The 18,620-nt window shown below is 35.8% G+C and overlaps 1 protein-coding gene across 1 annotated transcript; it reads right to left on the bottom strand.

The window, feature by feature from the left end:
- Positions 1 to 2,399: 2,399 nt before the first annotated feature.
- Positions 2,400 to 5,196, bottom strand: LOC115967106. Its single transcript, XM_031086189.1, has 3 exons — positions 5,151 to 5,196; positions 3,859 to 5,066; positions 2,400 to 2,474 (listed from the first exon to the last, which is right to left on the bottom strand). Exons 1-3 carry the CDS (start codon positions 5,194 to 5,196, stop codon positions 2,400 to 2,402), a joined length of 1,329 nt encoding a protein of 442 aa, XP_030942049.1.
- Between the last annotated feature and the right edge of the window lie 13,424 nt (positions 5,197 to 18,620).

Below are 18,620 nucleotides of genomic sequence, written 5' to 3' on the forward strand. Positions count from 1 at the left end.
GGGTTCTAAATTGGGTTTTAAAATGCCGGTGGTGGGTTTTAAAATGCCGGTGGGTTTTAAAATGCTGGTGGATTTTAAAATGCCGGTGGTGGGTAAAATGCCGGTGGTGGGTTTTAAAATGCCGGTGGGTTTTAAAATGCCAGTGGGTTTTAAAATTCCTGTGGGTTTTAAAATCTCGGTGGGTTTTAAAATTCCTATGGGTTATAAAATTGGGAATTCTTTCTTCCAAATTCGGTTCTTGCTTAACCATGGAACTGGTTAAGCAAAAACCCATTTTTTTTTTTTTTTTTTTTTTTTTTTTTTACAGTTGCTCCTCATTTTTTTATGTTGTAGGCTTTGATGATTGTTCTGTTTAGTATTACCCACCTCTCCCTCACCCGATCATAAAGATGATTGTTCTGTTGTAGGCTTTGATGATCGGCATCATTTATGTGCCGTGATTTATGTAAAAACCCATTTCTACTAAAATCATCTTTCTGCTAAAATCATCTCTCTGTCATGATTTGTATTGTTTAATTGTTTTTGTGGAATGTTACCAAATTGAAATCAGTTTGATCATTGGTTACTGCTTCTGTCAATTTGAAATCAGTTTGATTTACTGCTTCTGTCACCAAATTGATCATTGATTATGATTTTCAGATTAATTAGAATGTTACTGGTTGAGTTTGTTTTGGACATCATGATATAATTAGTGTCTAATGGACCAGTGAACTAATTATGAATTTGACCAGTGAACTAATGGACCAGTAAACTAAAAACCCTCCATTCCCTTTAAAAGTTGAATAATGCTCATGATTTTATTGAAATAATTATTCAGTCAATTATGAATTTGATAAATAAAATAGTAAAGATAAAAAGCATTCAAACAATTATGAATATATCTGCATTTTCTTATTACTTTAAAATAAAGGTCTATGGCCCATCAACTTTTTTAACAATGTGGTTGTAGCATGAGTAGTTGTTACTAAATTTAGATGAGTTGATTTTTGCCACTTGTAACAGATTTGTTGGTCTATAAGGTTGTAACAAATTTTTGCTATGTCTTCATCAACTGACAATGGCTCTACAACTAGTGGTTTCTATCGTGCCGGAGATGGTCATTTATGTACCCTTGAGAATTGTGCCCTAAGAACAAGTCAAAAAGCTGGTAACTATAGAAGAAGATTCCTTGGTTGTAGTCAATTTAATGTAAGTAACAATTACATTGTTGGAATTGAATTGAATTGAATTATTAGTTGTGATTAATTGTGAACTGTGAAATTAATTGTTATAATTGTAATGCTCAGGTTGGTCCCAAATGTGGCTTCTTTCAGTGGGTGGATAACGAAACTTGTAAGAGCGACCGTGAAAGGATAAGTATGCTTGAGAATGAATTGCAGCTTGCAAATCAGAGAGAAATAACAACTAAGGAAATGGAAGAAAGATGTAACCGGAGGGAAAGAGAAACTCATGAGTTTTATGTAGAAATTAGAGAAAAACTTAAGAGAGTTAGAGAGAGTGAGAGATTGTACAAGATGACACTAGTTTTGTCATGGTTATTTTTCATTTTTGTAATGTTGTTGTTGTGTTTTGCTTCAGTGAACAATAATGTAAGAGTGAGAACCTTAATCTGCCATGATACTTAGTGGGATGTTGAAATGTTATTGGGTAATTGAAATACAAAGTCCCTGATTATTGTATCTTTCTCCTGAAATGGAAAGTGTTGTTTTTGTGCAAATATTCTTTAGTATAAATTTTTTTTTTTTTTACTTCATCCTGTGATTGATATATATTAGCACAAAGTGTTATGTGGAAATGTTAATAATATAATAACTTGAATGGAACATGTTGGTTCAATATATACACCTGTGTCAATGCACACCTGCCTATAAATGGAACATGTTTTACACATACACATGATTTGTTGTGTGAATACATACACCTATGTAAATCCACCAAAAGAACAAGACAAGAAAAATACAGTCCACCAAAAGCACAACACAAGCACAGCACAACAAAATACTTTATCCTGTTTCAACGCACATTAATATTAATAAAAGTGAAGAGTCATTGAGCACATCCTGTGACTTTACAAAATAAAAGTGAAGACATTTTACAAAATAAAAGTGAAGACATTAACAAAATACTTTATGTCACATGCATACAAAATTGCCAACATTGTTTTTGGCACATCCTGTGACTTTATACATCTTCCAACTAAAACCCAACTACTAGTCCACTAGTGCTCAGACATACACATCTTCCAACCAAAATTGCCAATATTGTTTTTGACACTTGACATATACATTAAACGTGTGAGCTATAACAAAAAAGTGGTTGAAACTTTAACATCTTCCAAGTTGTCATTTACTACTTTAGGTGCCCTTGCCAGCTGCATTCTTGCCCTTTCCACCAACTGATTAAAACTTTCTGCCTTTAAACCTCCTAGCAACACCACCACCACTTCCTTGACTAGTGCTCACAGATGCACTTGGCTGCATAACCAAAATCCAATAGTTAGCAAGATGATCCAACAATAGCAAGTAAGAGGAAAAAAAAATAAACAAAATAGAACAAGACAAAGGTGCTTGAGATGGTAAAGAATCCCATGTCTCTCTAGGGGTATGGAAGCTCGGTTGTGAGGATGAAGAAAACCAGTTGATCCTAAATCTAGTTGGAGGTTGAGTTGCTACCTCAGATCTATTGTTTGGTGCAGGTTGAGATGCAGTTTGACCAAAAGCTCTGTATGCAGGCTAAGATCTAGTACTTGGTGGCTGAGATGCAGTTTGAGGTGTTGCAGTCTGCTTTGTTTTTGTAGATTTACTGCCTTGTGCCTACAAAGAGGGTAGTACAAGTTACATACACGGAAAATACTTGAGGAAAGGGATATAGTTCAAAGCATGGAAATACTTACAGTTGCTGATTTAGCAAGTCTAGCTCTTCTCTGCCATGGAGTTTCACCAATGATGCTTGCCTTGCACCCTCTTGCATTATGTCCTTCTTTCTTGCACTTCCTACACTTGATTGTCTTGTTCATCCTAGAAACTCTATAAGGGTTCCTTGGCTCTTCAGGATCTCTTTTTCTTTACTTTGGTGGTCTGTCAGGTGGTTTATACACATGAGGAGCAACAGGAGCAGGTTGGTTAGTCTTAACCCAGTCAGACTGGCCAGGCATTGGCTGTCAAATCCCAAATCCTACAGCTGCATGCATTCTTAGCCAAGTCAACCACATGTCTCTCACAACCATTATCAACCTCATACATGAAGCTACCTGCTAGAGTAGCACTATATAGATTCATGTTTTAACTTCTCTAATTTGTCTTGAATATTAGGACAAACTTTTCCAGTGTATTTTGCTCTACCTCTCATCTTTTTGTATTGTTTGGTCATGAGCCTAACTCTAATCCACTCCAACATTGCTAAAATTGGTTTATCCCTAGCTTCTAAGATCATGACATTAAAAAACTCACTCAAGTTATTAGCTAAACAATCACACAAAACTCTACTACTAAAGTGAGACTTAGACCATTGTGCAGGGTTGATGTCAGCAAGATACTCCCATGTCTTGACATCCAAATCCTTCATTTCCTACATTCTTCTCTCAAACTCCCTGATTGTTGTGGCTCCAACACATCTCCACAGTGCATCCTTCAACTCCAAGCCCTTATGATCCACTTTGAAATTATTATAGATATGCTTCACACAATATCTATGCTCACAAGTTGGGAACAACATCTCAATTGCAGGTATAAGGCCTTAATTCATATACAAAACAGATCAAGTAAATATGTTAGTTAAGCATGTTGAAATGAACTGAAGCATGTATTATTAAACTTTAAATATGTGGGTTAAATATGTTAGTACAATTGTAGGTCATACCTTTTGTCTATCACTGATGAAGACCAAATTAAGTTGCTCTGGATTCCCAATGTCATCTGAAAACTGCTGCAGAAACCGTACCCATGAATCTTTGTTTTCTTGCTCAACAACAGCAAATGCAACTGGGAAAATATTATCATTTGCATCTCTAGCTATGGCAGAAAGTATTTGCCCCCCAAATCTCACTTTCAAGTGACACCCATCTAAACCAATGATTGGTCTACAACCTTCCAAAAACCCAAGTTTTTGTGCATTATACCTAATATACATTCTCTTAAATTTGGGCTGTGCATTTTCATCTTCCATTTCAGTTTGCAAAATAACCCTACTTCCTTTATCATTCAATTTTATCATCTCTGCATAATCCCTAAGTTTCCCATATTGCAGCTGTTCATCCCTAGTAATCAAGTCAGTAGCTTTCCTTTTTGCCCTATACACTTGACTGTAACTTATGTCAATTTCAAGTGCTTGCTTCACATGATGTTGAACACTAGCCACTTTCCAATTGAGGTTTTTGTCAAACTCCTGTATAAACTTTTTTGCAACATAACTTGAAGTCACTTGGCTGTGTTTGAAGAATCTAGGGCAAGTGCACTCTGGATTGAATGTTTTTATTTGGAATGTCAACTCTCTAGGTAGTTGAGATGCATAACACCTCCATCCACATTCATTGATGTAATAAACTGATATCTTCTTCTTCTCATTCATCTTGAACTTGATATCTATTGCCTTCTTTATCGCATATTCTCTCAATGCCTCCCTAAAAACTTTAGAGTTTGGAAACTTCATTCCTTTCCTAAACTCTGGTTTTCTCATGTCAATTTGGACATTAAACTCAGGTTCTTTTGCAGCTGGTGCTAGCTGATCATCATCAAACCCTACTAGACTTTCTATGTCATCTTCAAGAGGTGGGTCATTGTCAGTTGCAGTAGTCCTATGTGGGGCTGCATGTGTAGATGGCCCATCATCTACATTTCCAAATACATCATCATCAAATTCTGGCCCCTCAAACCCTTCCTCTAACCAATCAAAATCTTGTCCACCACCTCCTTCAGCATTCACATTACCCCCCTTATGCACCTCATGCACATCATCATCACTCTCACCCACCTCATGCACATCATCATCATTTGCTACTTCCTCATTACCAAATGGTTGTTCAACTGCAAGTGGCTCCTCACCAACCTCAACATATAGTGTTATCTTATCTGTAGGCCATGCAGCATAAATCTCACACATATAAACTACATCATCATCTCCATTTATAAGCCTTAACCCTTACTCCAAATTACCTCCAGGAATAAGATAATGATATCTACTTGTACTAACTGCCCCCATATCAGAACAAATATCTTGTATTTCAAAATAACTAAGTCTATCTGGGTCAATATTATCAACAAAAGAAGTACTACCTCCTAAATATACCAAATCTGGGTTCCACACAAACTACCCACCATGATGAATCTCAAAATTGAATACCAAGTCAGCCATCTGCATATAAAACACAACAGAATAAATGAAGATGATAAAACTTATAAATGAAGATGATCAAAGCCTTAAAGCATACATATAAAAATGAGGCATCTAGCTCTATTGTTAATAAAGACTCAATACCTATATGGATAAGAGTAGTAATAAGAGCAGCACCATTAGTTCACTGGTCCAAGACCTAGAACTAGTCTTAAGTAAACAAGGTCCATTATTATCACAAACTTATTTCAAAACAAAATTGAGCAAACAAGAGAACTCAGAATGCAGTTGGACTTATTTTATAAATGCATATATAACCATCCAGCTTATATCATATCATAGATTTTTAACCATCCAAACTATAGAGATTTTTAATTCTTTGTCATTGAAATACATACCTGCAGCATGAAGGCTACTACTAATATAGTCACGTAGCATTCTTCTTGCTCCAATCAGGTGTAGTTGGTTCGGTGGTTGTTTCAACAATGTTACAAAGATCATGATACATTAAAACTTCTTTCATCCGATTGCTCCAATCCTCATAACTTACTTTCTTTTCCTCTGAAACTGAAACACCAGCAACAATTCAATATATCATTCTCACATATAAAATTGTGACTCAGTGAAGATTCTATTAAACTCTTTTAGATATCCAAAATACCGTAGTGGGGTATTAGGTATATTACATTCCAAAACAGACTCAACTAGTAACATTCTAATTAATCTGAAAATCAGAACCAATGATCAATTTGGTGACAGAAGCAGTAAATCAAAGTGATTTCAAACTGACAGAAGCAATAATGAATGATCAAACTGATTTCAATTTGGTAACATTCCACAAAAAAAATTAAACAATACAAATCAAGGCAGAGAGATGATTTTAGCAGAAATGGGTTTTTACATAAATCACGGCACATAAATGATGCCAATCATCAAAGCCTACAACAGAACAATCATCTTTATGATCAGGTAAGGGAGAGGTGGGTAATGCTAAACAGAACAATCATCAAAGCCTACAACATAAAAAAATGAGGAGCAACTGTTTAAAAAAAAAAAAATTGGGTTTTGCTTAACCAGTTCCATGGTTAAGCAAGAACCAAATTTGGAAGAAAGAATACCCAATTTTAAAACCCACAGGAATTTTAAAACCCACCGGCATTTTAAAACCCACCATCGGTATTTTAAAACCCACCGGCATTTTAAAACCCAATTTAGAACCCTAGATTTCAAAGATTAAAACGCAAAATCCTAATCTACCTACAACGGCTAAACAGAACAGAGGCAATAATCTTGATCTTCCTCAAATCGGTTTGCATGCATGACCTTAAGCTTTCAAATCCCAGTTACCTCAAGTGAAGCGAAGCGCGATACCCATGAGTGAGTCTTCCTGCCACAGCTGAACGGAGAAGCTGTCTTCCTCGTTTCGGTTTGCATGAACGATGGGAGTGAGTGAGTGAGTTATTTTGAGTGATTTTTGGGAGTGACACTGAGTGATTTTTGGTGAGCAAGCTGGATGAGAGTGAGTGAGTGGTTTTTGGAAAAGTGAGTGTTTTGATTTGGATGGGAGTGACTTTTTACCTATTTTCTATGTTAGAGTAACGGTGAGGGAGAGATGGGCACACAGCACATAAATGGTGATAATCACAGGTGGGCAAAGTGTCAAAATTTGAACCACGGGTAGGCACTTAGAATTAGGGGTAAACCACAGGTGGGCAATGTGTAATTATCCCTTATATGTGTGTGTGTGTGTGTGTGTGTATTATAATAAATATAAAAATTACCTCAATTTAGAACAAATTATTCGTGGTTTTAGACTTTAACATCAATTCAAAGAAAAAAAAACACAATATAAAAAATAGAAAGCTTAATTATTCATTGCATACTAAGAAAATAAATAATACTAATAAGTTAGTGCAACTAAGTTACCATTCTGCCCTTACAAAAATTCAAAAATTACAAAACTTAAAAAAAAATAAATAAATAAATAAAAAAGCTTTTTCCTATACTGGCTAGTAAACCTGGTACCGGCTGGTAATACCCGAAATCGGCTGGTATGGCCGATACGCTCGATATTTAAATCAGTACGAAACGTTGGCGTTTTGATACTGTTATACAAACTAGTACGGTCGGTACCGATATAGTATCGACCACCTTGGTCCCATTGATTTTATTTTTTTCGAGAAAGTTCAAGAAATGTACAAAATTTTATTGATCGAATCAAGATAACATATATATATATATATATATATATATATATATATATTTATATAAAGTAGCCTAATTTAACTATCATTTGGTTGAACAGAACAAAAGAGAGAGAGAGAGAGAGAGATATTAATTGTACATAGTATATAATTTTAAGATATTCAATGGCCTAAAAATCAAATAAGTAAATAACACGTACACAACAACATAAAATTTCTTAATGGCAAAAATAATCTTTAATTTCTTCTCATTGATTACCTTCCTTCTTTTGAAAATAACATGTATGTCATAACTAATAACTAGATTGTTTTACAGAAGAAATGATAAGCAGTTTTTTTTTGGATGTTGAAAAAGTAAGGCCTTGTTTGGATTTTTTTTTTTTTTTTTTTTTTTTTTTTTTATCACTCATCACTCCTCACTCAATTTCTGTCACTCATTACTCATCACCCATCACTCATCACTCATCACTTAAAACACCCCACCTTGTTTGGCACCATCACTCACTTGTCATCACTCAATATTTTTCAACTATTTGTGGGATCCACCCACTGACCCAATGCCAGTTGACTTTCTCTCTCTCTCTCTCTCTCTCTCTCTCTCTCTCTCTCTCTCTCTCTCTCTCCTTCGTTTTTCTCTTCGTTTTCCCCTGTTTTTCTTTGCTTTTCTCTTCATCCATGTTAACACATATTTTAATCAAGCCCACCATGATCCTTATTTTCATACTTTTCCCAGATCTACAATATAACCAAATGGCTATCCAGTAATTTATTAAACTATCCAGTATTTTTCTTTTCCAAAAACCAAAAAAAAAAAAAACCACCACCACAGCCGCTGCTACAACCCACAGTGACAATAGCAGCAACAACAACATCAACAGCAGTGACAACTTCGACATCAACAGCAGCGACAACTTCGATGAACTCGAGAAGAAAAAAAAGGAATGGAAACCCAGTGAAAAAAAAAAAAAAAAAAAAAAAAAAAAACCCAAGTCCAGAAACCAACGTGAAAAGAAGAAAAAAGAACCCAAGCCCAGAAACCAAACCCAAAAACCAACGTGAAAAGAAAAGAAAAGAAGAAAAAAAAGAGGAAAGAAAAGAAAAGAAAGAACAAAAAAAAGAACTAAACCCAGAAAGTGAAAGAAAAAGGAAAAAAAAAAAAAAAAACCCAAGCCCAGAAACCAATGTGAAAAGAAAAAAAAAAAGAACCAAACCAGAAGTGAAAGAAAAGAAAAGAAGAAAAAAGAAGAAGAAGAAGAAGAAGAGGGGAATAGAGAGAGCCAGGCCCATGAAAGAAAAAAAAAAAAAAAAAAAACAAAAAAAGAAGAAGAAGAAGATAAAGTCATTGCAAAAAGTCTGATCGTGGGACCCATATGTAATTTTAATTACAAAAATGCTATTGAGTGATGAGTTATGGAAACTAAAAACAGCTAAAATGTATTTTCAGTTTCCATAACTCATCACTCAAAAATCAGAGAATTGAGTGATGGAAATAGATTTATGGAAACAGAGTTATTGAAATCCAAACAACCTTTTGAGTTATGGGTCCCATCATTTTTGAGTTATGAGTTATAGAAACAGAGTTATGAGTTATGGAAACAGTAAATCCAAACACCCCCTAAGCGTGTAAAAAATGTGAGTTAGTGGAATTTTATTTTTTATAGAAAAATTGGACTTTATTGTAAGTGAGTTGGATAGATATGATAGATAAATAAGCAGTGTTTTTTTTTTTTTTTTTTTTTTTAACAATAACTATTCGTGATTTTAGGAGTTTTTTTTTTAATTTTTTATTTTGTAGAAAGAGTTAAATGTGTTTTTGTTTTAATTTTTTATATAAATGAAACTACATTTATAAGTGTATAAAGCAATTTGAATTATGTTTAAAAAAAATAAAGGAATTTGAATTCAAATGAAACACTTGGATTATTTTGTTTTAGAAGAAAGACATCAATTTCATTAAATCAAAGAAGCCAAATCGGCTTGAACTACATTAGAAATATCTAGTGGAACATTTTCCATCCAAACAAGTAAAATAAGCGATAGCATTGCCCTTCTAGCGAGAGTGTGAACAACATTCCCTTGACAATGTACATGAGAAAAATTAATACAAGAAAAATGAGAAGCCAGGAGTTTTATGTCTTCAATTAGATGGCTATGCAATCCTAGTGATGGTTCAAAGTTTATAAGATCTTTAAAAATAATCTCCAATGCAAATTCCATAGCTCTTCTGGCTGCCAAAGCTTCAACTTGTGCTATAGTACCTAGGAGAGTGATTTCTTGAGATAGTGTAGCTATAACCCTTGACCTAGGGGATGATAACAATGACGTATCTTTTCAATTCTTTATTTTGTTATTTTCTCAATTAAAATAAGTGGTGACTCTATTGTAAAACTTTTGACCTCGGAGGGATAATAACAACAGTAGAACCTCCATTGTTTTGTTAGGATTAGTTAGTTGGTGTTACACAAGTAGGCCAGTGATGGGATGTAAGAGTGAGTGAGTAGCAATTGAAGAGTGATTAGCATTGAGAGTTGTGAGTCAGTTGTGAGTGTACAGCTGGAGTGGGAGAGTTAGTTAGTAGTTAAAAGTTAGTTAAAGGGTGGGAAGATGTATAAAGGTGAGAAGGGGTTGTTGTATAGATTCAAGTAATGAGTGAAGCATAATTCAATTCCTTTTCTCTCTTCTCTATCTCTTTCTCTATCTCTTTTCTTCTTGGAGGACCAGCTGACCTCGAATCTAGCTAGAGACATAACCACCATATTCTGCTCCTAACAATTGGTATTAGAGCATCGTTCCTACGCTGCCATGACTGAGAGTCATACCAAAACCTTGAACAAGATGAATAAGAACATCAATGTGATCTTACAGAAGCTGAATTCCATAAATGTGAATCAGAATTCACCTTAGAGAAATGTGCAATCAAATTCAATTCCAAGTTCTTCAACCTTATCACTTGCAAAGTCTGTGAAGTTGGATTTTTCGTGATTCTCAGGTGTTGATCCTGCTAACTAAGTTTACAAAGTTAACCAGTATTTTGGGTATTACCAAACCCCAATTGCATAAAAACTATTGATAGCTTCCTTTCACATGGACTTGGAGGCATTGATTTGGTTCCAAGAAGCAGAAGAAGCAGGGGTGTTCTCGGATTGGGAATCTTTTGTACCAGCTTTACATGTGAGATTTGGAACTAGTGCTTATGATGATCCTATAGAGGTGTTCTCCTTTACATAAGCTCAGCTGCTTCTTAAGTGGTTTAAAGGATGAAATAAGGTTACCTATAGAATGCTCAATCCTCAGTCCTTGAATGAAGCTTTTGGACTAGCCAAGATTCAAGAAGAATATGTGTGGAGCAGCAAGAAGAGCATCAAGTGCCAACAAGAATCAGGTAACACTTCCATTCTTGGTTTACCTAAGAGTAATGCAATGTTAGATACTAAACCAAAAATACTAGTTAAGAGAATTACTCCTGCTCAAATGGATAAAAGGAGAAAGAAAGGATTGTGTTATAATTGTGATGAGAAATGGGGGCCTGGGCATAAGTGTAAAAATGTTAAATTATTTCTTTTAGAGGGAATTGATATAATACCAAGACTGTAATCTGGAGTGCAAATTACTGAGGTGGATGAGGAAGTGGGCAGTGATCTTAATAAACAAATTGAACAAGAAGAAGATGTGGGAATTACATTGTATGCTTTAACGAGAACTCCTACAGCAGGCACTATGAGGGTTAGGGGCAAGATTAATGGCGATGGGTTAGTGATACTTGTTGACACAGGTAGTACTCATAATTTTGTGGATGCAATATTGGTCTCTAGTTTACAGTTAAAGGTTGATATTTCAAGAATTTTGGAGGTTAAGGTGGCTAATGGTACTATGGTGAAAACTCAAGGTTTTTGTAGTAGTGTACCAGTGTTTGTGCAAGGAATGGAATTTTGTGTTCAATTTCATGTTTTGGCATTAGAGGGTTGTGATCCTGTGTTGGGCACTCAGTGGTTGAGTACTTTAGGTGTAATACACTGGGATTTTCAGTTTTTAACTATGAAATTCCATTATAAGGATCAACAAGTCTTACTGCAAGGTTTAAGCCCCTCTTCAGGCACTTCTTTCATGGATTGTAATCAGTTGCTCAAGGGATCAGTGAGGAAGGGTTTGCTGCTTCAAATCACTCTTGCAGTTGGTGTGGTGTTGGAAGATACTGTTCCTACAGAAGTGGAGTTGTTATTACAGGAATTTGGATAGGGTTTTGAGACTCCTACAGGTCTACCACTTGTGAGGGGTCATGAACACCAGATCATTCTCATGAAGGGCTCTCAGCTAGTCTGCCAAAGACCCTATAGATACCCTTTCTATCAAAAAAATGAAATTGAGAAGATTGTGAGAGAGTTGTTGTCTGTTGGGTCAATCAGAAATAGCACTAGTCCTTTTGCTTCACCTGTCTTGTTAGTAAGGAAGGCAAATGGGTCTTGGAGGATGTGAATTGATTATAGAGCATTGAATAACATCAATGTGAAGGATAAGTTTCCAATCCCAGTTATTGATAAGCTGTTAGAAGAGTTGAATGGAGTAACTATCTTTTCCAAGCTTGATTTGAGATCAGGCTACTATCAAATTAGGATGAAGGAGGAGGATGTGCCTAAAACAGCCTTCATAACACATGAGGGGCATTATGAGTTCTTGGTAATGCCATTTGGCTTAACCAATGCCCCCTCAACCTTCTAATCCTTGATGAACTAGGTTTTTAAGCCTTATCCAAGGGAATTTTTTTTTTTTTTAAATGATATCTTGGTTTATAGCACTTCTTTATCTGAGCAAGTGACCTATCTAAGATCTGTTTTAGAGGTTTTGGCTTTAAATAAATTGTATGCTAAAAGGTCCAAATGCAAATTTGCTTGTAATGAAGTGGAGTACCTAGGGCATGTTATCACTGGTGCTGGGATTCATACTGACCCTAAGAAGACTACTGCCATGCAACAGTGGTCTACCCCTACTGATCTTAAGTCATTGAGAGGGTTTTTGGGGCCCAGAGGTTACTATAGAAAATTTGTTAGGGGATATGGTTAGATTGCAGCTCCCTTAACTGCACTATTGAAGAAGGATGCATTTTCTTGGTCTGAAGAGGCTAAGCAAGCTTTTTAGCAGTTGAAGGCTACCATGGTTCAACCACTTGTGCTAGCTCTCCCAAATTTTGATAAGACATTTGTCATAGAGTGTGATGCCTCAAGAAAAGGGCTGGGAGCAGTCTTGATGCAGCAAGGTAGGCCTATTGCCTTTCATAGCCAAGCCCTTAAAGGTAGGAATTTGGCCTTATCTACTTATGAGAAGGAGTTATTAGCTCTGGTTACTGCTGTCAAAAGGTGGAGAGCATACTTGGTTGGTAGACCTTTCACTGTTAGAACTGATCAACAAAGTCTTAAGTACCTATTAGAGCAAAAAATTGGCACTCCTACTTAACAGAAGTGGTTTGCCAAATTATTGGGGTATGCCTTTGTGGTTCAATATAAAAAGGGTAAGGATAATCTTGTGGCTGATGCATTGTCTAGGAAAGTTGAAAATGAGGATGATTTGGCTTCAGATGTGCTGTCTAGCAAGTCTAAATCTGTGAATCTTACTTTTGAGGATGATTTGGACTCTTAAGAAGGAGTTTTGCGTATGCCTTCCTTCTCTTCCCCAGCTTGGTTGACAGACATTAAAACAAGCTATCCCACGGATCAGCAGGTGTAGGGTATTTTACAAGCTTTGAATTCTGGGAAGAATGTTCCTAAGGGTTATTCTCTGCAGAATGTTTTGTTGTTGTACAAAGGGAGGATCTACCTAGGCACTTGTGAAGCCTTGAAGACTGCTATTTTGCATCAAGTTCATGATAGTCCCTTAGAAGGTCATTCAGGATTTCTTAAGACCTTGCATAGGGTTAAAAGAGATTTCTATTGGCCTAGTTTGAGGGCAGATGTGAGGAAGTTGATCAGAGAGTGTGACACTTGTCAAAGGTTAAAGTTTGAAACTTGTAATCCAGCTGGTCTCTTGCAACCTCTGCCAATACCAAAGAAGCCTTGGATGGACGTATGGATTTTGTTGAAGGACTCCCTAAGTCTCAGTTGAAGGATGTGGTGTTAGTAGTGGTAGACAGATTCACTAAATTTGTTCACTTTGTGCCCTTGTCCCATCCTTATTCTACAACCAAAGTAGCTCAACTATATATGCAACATGCCTTTAAGTTACATGGCATGCCAACCATAATTGTGAGTGATAGGGACCTTGTATTTACATCACATTTTTGGCAAGAGTTGATAAGGTTACAAGGTGTGCAGTTGGCCATGTCTTCAGCTTATCACCCCCAATCAGGTGGCCAGACTGAGGTAGTCAATAAGAATTTAGAGCATTATCTAAGGGATTTTGCTGCAGATAGACCACAATCTTGGGTGGAGTGGTTACCCTTAGCTGAATTTTGGTTTAATACCAATTTTCATGTCTCTCTCAAGATGACACCTTTTGAGGCTTTATATGGCTTTGCACCACCAAGACTCTTGGATTACATTCTAAGCACTACTAAGGTAGACAGTGTGGAGGTGCATTTGAAAACTAGACAGCAGCTTATTTCCTTACTGAAGTAGAACTTGGTGGCAGCTCAGAAGGATGAAGGTTGCTGCTAATAATCATAGGACCATGAGGGAGTTTACAGTTGGTGATTGGGTGTACCTTAAGTTGCAGCCATATAAATAGATGTCATTGAGGCAAAAACATTTGTGAAAATTATCACCTAGATATTATGGTCCTTTTCAGATATTGCAGAAGATTGGTAGTGTTTCTTATAAATTGGATTTACCCCTTGAATCAAGATCCCATTCCACTTTCCATGTTTCATGTTTAAAAGGGAAGTTGGGTCAGCATGTGGTACCTCTTCCTTCCTTACCTCCTGTGGATTCTAAGGGCATTCTCAGACTAGAACATGTTGCTGTTTTACAAGAAAGGACTCATCGGTTGAGGAATAGATTTGTCACTCAAGTTTTGGTTCAATGGCATGGTGAACGAGTGGAAGATGCTACTTGGGAGAGTCTGTACTTGCTGCAACAACAATTCCCTCACCTTGTGAGCAAGGTGCTTTAATGGGGAGGGTATTGTTAGGATTAGTTAGTTGGTGTTACACAAGTAGGCCAGTGATGGGATGTAAAAGTGAGTGAGTAGCAATTGAAGTGTGAGTAGCAATTGAAGTGTGATTAGCATTGAGAGTGGTAGTTAGTTGTGAGCCAATTGTGAGTGTACAGCTAGAGTGGGAGAGTTAGTTAGTAGTTAAAAGTTAGTTAAAGGTGGGAAGATGTATAAAGGTGAGAAGGGGTTGTTATACAGATTCAAGTAATGAGTAAAGCATAATTCAGTTCCTTTTCTCTCTTCTCTCTTCTCTATCTCTTTCTCTATCTCTTTTCTTCTTGGAGGACCAGCTGATCTCGAATCCAGCTAGAGGCATAACCACCATACTCTGCTCCTAACATGTTTCTTGAGAGGTAATAAATACTGTGATGTCGGTGGCTTGAACTTATCCTAATCCATGCTTGTTTTGGAGTGGCGTATAAGACTTGATGTCCTATTTCAAGTTTAACTATATTTCCAAATTGTTTTAGGACTCTTAAATTGATACCTAACCGGCTTAGATATCCAAGTTCAACTTGGAATTGATATTGGACCTCATGTGCTCAATAGATAAGAATTAGAGTCCTACTTAAAGTTGCTTGGATTAGTATTTGCACGGAATACAATTCTATTGACTAGAGGACTTGTATCTTCACTGACTTAACATCCTATATAAGCAGTGTGTTGTGGCAATTGAAGAGGGTGAAAATAGAGTGTGTGGGTGTGAGAAAAAGAGGTTCTCCTTTGTTTGGTTCTTTGATATTTGTGGGTTGCAATTTGGAATAGTGAGAGAGGTTTGTAACTGCTTGGTTCTGCAGTTTGGTGATTTGCTCTCTCTTGGTACGTTGCAACTTTTGGATTTGTTTTGTGACTCTCTCTTTGATTTGTGCGCAATTCGCATTTGGTATTTGGTATTCGTATTTGGTATTTGTGAACCTTTGGTTCTTTGGTTTTGTATTTGTGAGAGAGAGCTATTTGGGTGTATTTAGGATTTGGGTTTGTGAGAGTACCTCTACACCAATTTGTATTATCCCAAATTTGATATAGTGAAACTTTTTCGTCATCGCCCATGGATGTAGGCTATTGCCGAACCACGTAAATCTTGGTGTTTTGTGTCTATTTTCTTTTGGATTAATTTTCTTCGTTCCTATTGTTAGTTTGAAGATCTTTCACAAACCTAAAATATTTTCACAATCAATCTTGGTAATTTGAACTTCCGCTATTTTACAACAAGTACGACTCCACCTCATTTGCATGGGACGTACCAAAACCTACATTGGAAGGTTTGGGCCCCGGAGTGTAGTCTCTCACATAACCTTATTAAAAATTTGAATAGTGAGATATTGTTTCTCATCTCTGATAAAAACAATGGTTGGCGAGTTTTGTAAAAGATTGTTATGAAGCCCTTCATTTATAGTCGCTGATCAAAGAATAAGAACTTTGAGAATAAAATGATATTTATAAATCTCCTTTCTTAGCGGAACCCTATAAAAATTGTAACTTGATTTTTCAAAATACAATTTAAAATGCATGGTAGTATGATACACTTAGTTACAAAAATGTTACATGAAAAAATAGAATGTTTTCCTTTTTGTTTTGATAGGAGAAGACAACAACCAACCAAACAATTACAAGAAAGTAGCTTTGATAGTTGAAGCACTAGTGTGAAGTACCACTAAGGAGGCATAAAATCTATCCTTGATATTAATCAAAATTTATGCTTTCCTTTCTCCACGATTACTCTATTTTAACAACTTCTATTAGATCAACATTCTTGATTGTTGATAATCGATTAGCCATAACTATTGTAGTCCAGTTAACCATGACTTGGTCTAATGCATCTTGAACAACTTTCTCTGACTCGGTATCTAGTGCATTAGTAGCTTTATCTAATAGTAATATTTATGGACTTTCAACTATGACACGTGCAATGGTGATACATTGCTTCTGCCCATCGGACAACTAAACTCGTTGTTCACCTACCATGGAATCATAACCCTACATTTTGCAATGTTGAAAACTTGTGAGACAACTACTTAAGTAAATGTGCAAGTTAGTGTTATCCACCAGAAGTTTCTTAATAGAGGGACTTGGTTTGTGCTCTTAAGAATGAAAATGTCACAGGCTTTGAAAAATGATTTGCATTGCTCTAACCTATTGTAAGTTATTAATGAACTTGTTTGCAGTGGCCAATTTTGATGCATATATAATTTCTACCTCAGTTGCATCTCTTTCCTTTCCATATGCAATATTGGCACGGATAGTATCATTGAACAAAATTAGTTCCTAGTTCACAAGCCCCATTTGCTGCCTCAACCAATTGAGTAGGAACTTTTGAATTTCAATTCTTTCTAGTGTAATATGGTCTAAATCAAAATCATAAAATCTTTGCAAAGGCGAGATCACTATATATTTTCCCCTACCACTTCCTCCAACAAGGGCAACAATCTAAAAGATGTCATTACACTTTACCTTGCCATAATGAATTGAATATCTGGTCAGATACTTAAAGCTTACATGATGAAGCTCAATTTCACCCTTTACATCATCCAATTTTATGCCTGACTCTTCACTTGGTCTATCTTTGACTTCTAGTGTAATATTGTAAATATGGGAGCAGCAATGGTCTTGGATTTGCTAAAATTAAGAGCAAAGGAATTTGATTGAGAATTTCCAGTTGTCAAAATTAATGTTATGTGAGTGAATTTTACCGCTCTAGAAGTTGCCAAATTTCTTATAAAAAAAGACTTTGATAAACACGGGAAGAATATTTAGCCGAAAAATATTTGAGAATGTTCTTCCATCCTCAATAAGTTGAGCTCCTATATAGAAACTGGTTGCGTAAACAGAAAACAGTAAGAAGAAAGATAACGCAAATCCTATGCCACTTATCAAGCCTTTGCCTTATCCCTGTCCTCATAGGGCAATCACATTTCTTTTTTGTATAATTAATTCCATCACATTCTCTTCAGCATATAAAATAAACGTTGAACACACGCATAGCACACACAGTACACAATACTTAAAAATCATGTCTTTAAAACACAATTTTATAATTTAACTGAAATCGTATTTTGACCCACAATTTCCAATCACATGACACACATACACCATATACATTGGTGTGTACTTTTTTCTTATACAATATCAATGTGTGCTTAATAGCACTCTTATAACATTAGCATTAGGTATGGTAAATGCTAAAATTTTAGCATTTAACACACCAAATACCAAAAACCCACCAACATTAGATGTTCCAAATGCTAAATAAATTTGGTATTTGTTACAGTACAATTCTACTATTGGCACTATACGGACAAAAATGCCATTACTATTTTTTTTTTAATTTACTTTTCTCTCTCCACTCACTAATTTCTTGACTAGCTTCTCTCTCTTCCTCTCTCATTCTCACTTTCAATCACGTCATTGGCCTCTCCACTTTTCCAGATCTCTACACTTCAGATCTCTCTCTCTCTCTCTCTCTCTCTCTCTACTTAGTTTTGGTGGTTTGGGTTTTTCAAATTTTTTTTTTTTTTGGGGGGGGTGGGGTTCCTTCAAATTTAAGTGAGGGAGTTTTTGGTTTTTGAGTTATGTTTTGTAATGAATTTTTGATTTGATTTGGGTTTTGTAAAGGTTTGTGGTAGTTGGATAATGGAGGGTTTTGGGGGGGGGGGGGGGTGAGTGTTGTGGAATATGAGAGAGGAGCGAAAGAGAGATGAAAAAAAAAAAAGTAGATGTGAAAAATAAAAGATTTGATGTAGTAAGTTGTAAAATAGTGTGTCAAATTTAATAAAATAATTTTTTGACGTGTCAAATATTAAATTACTAAACCTATGATTTAACTTTTAAAAATGGATGAATTTAATATTATTTTGAATATCTAAATTGAAAATCTAAAGCTAAACCATCCCTTCCACGTGTAACATAAGAGGGATGTTGCATTATGGTAATATCCAGCGTCTTCCAATC

Source organism: Quercus lobata, chromosome 2 (genome assembly GCF_001633185.2).
Source record: "Quercus lobata isolate SW786 chromosome 2, ValleyOak3.0 Primary Assembly, whole genome shotgun sequence".
NCBI classification, from domain to species: Eukaryota; Viridiplantae; Streptophyta; class Magnoliopsida; order Fagales; family Fagaceae; genus Quercus; species Quercus lobata.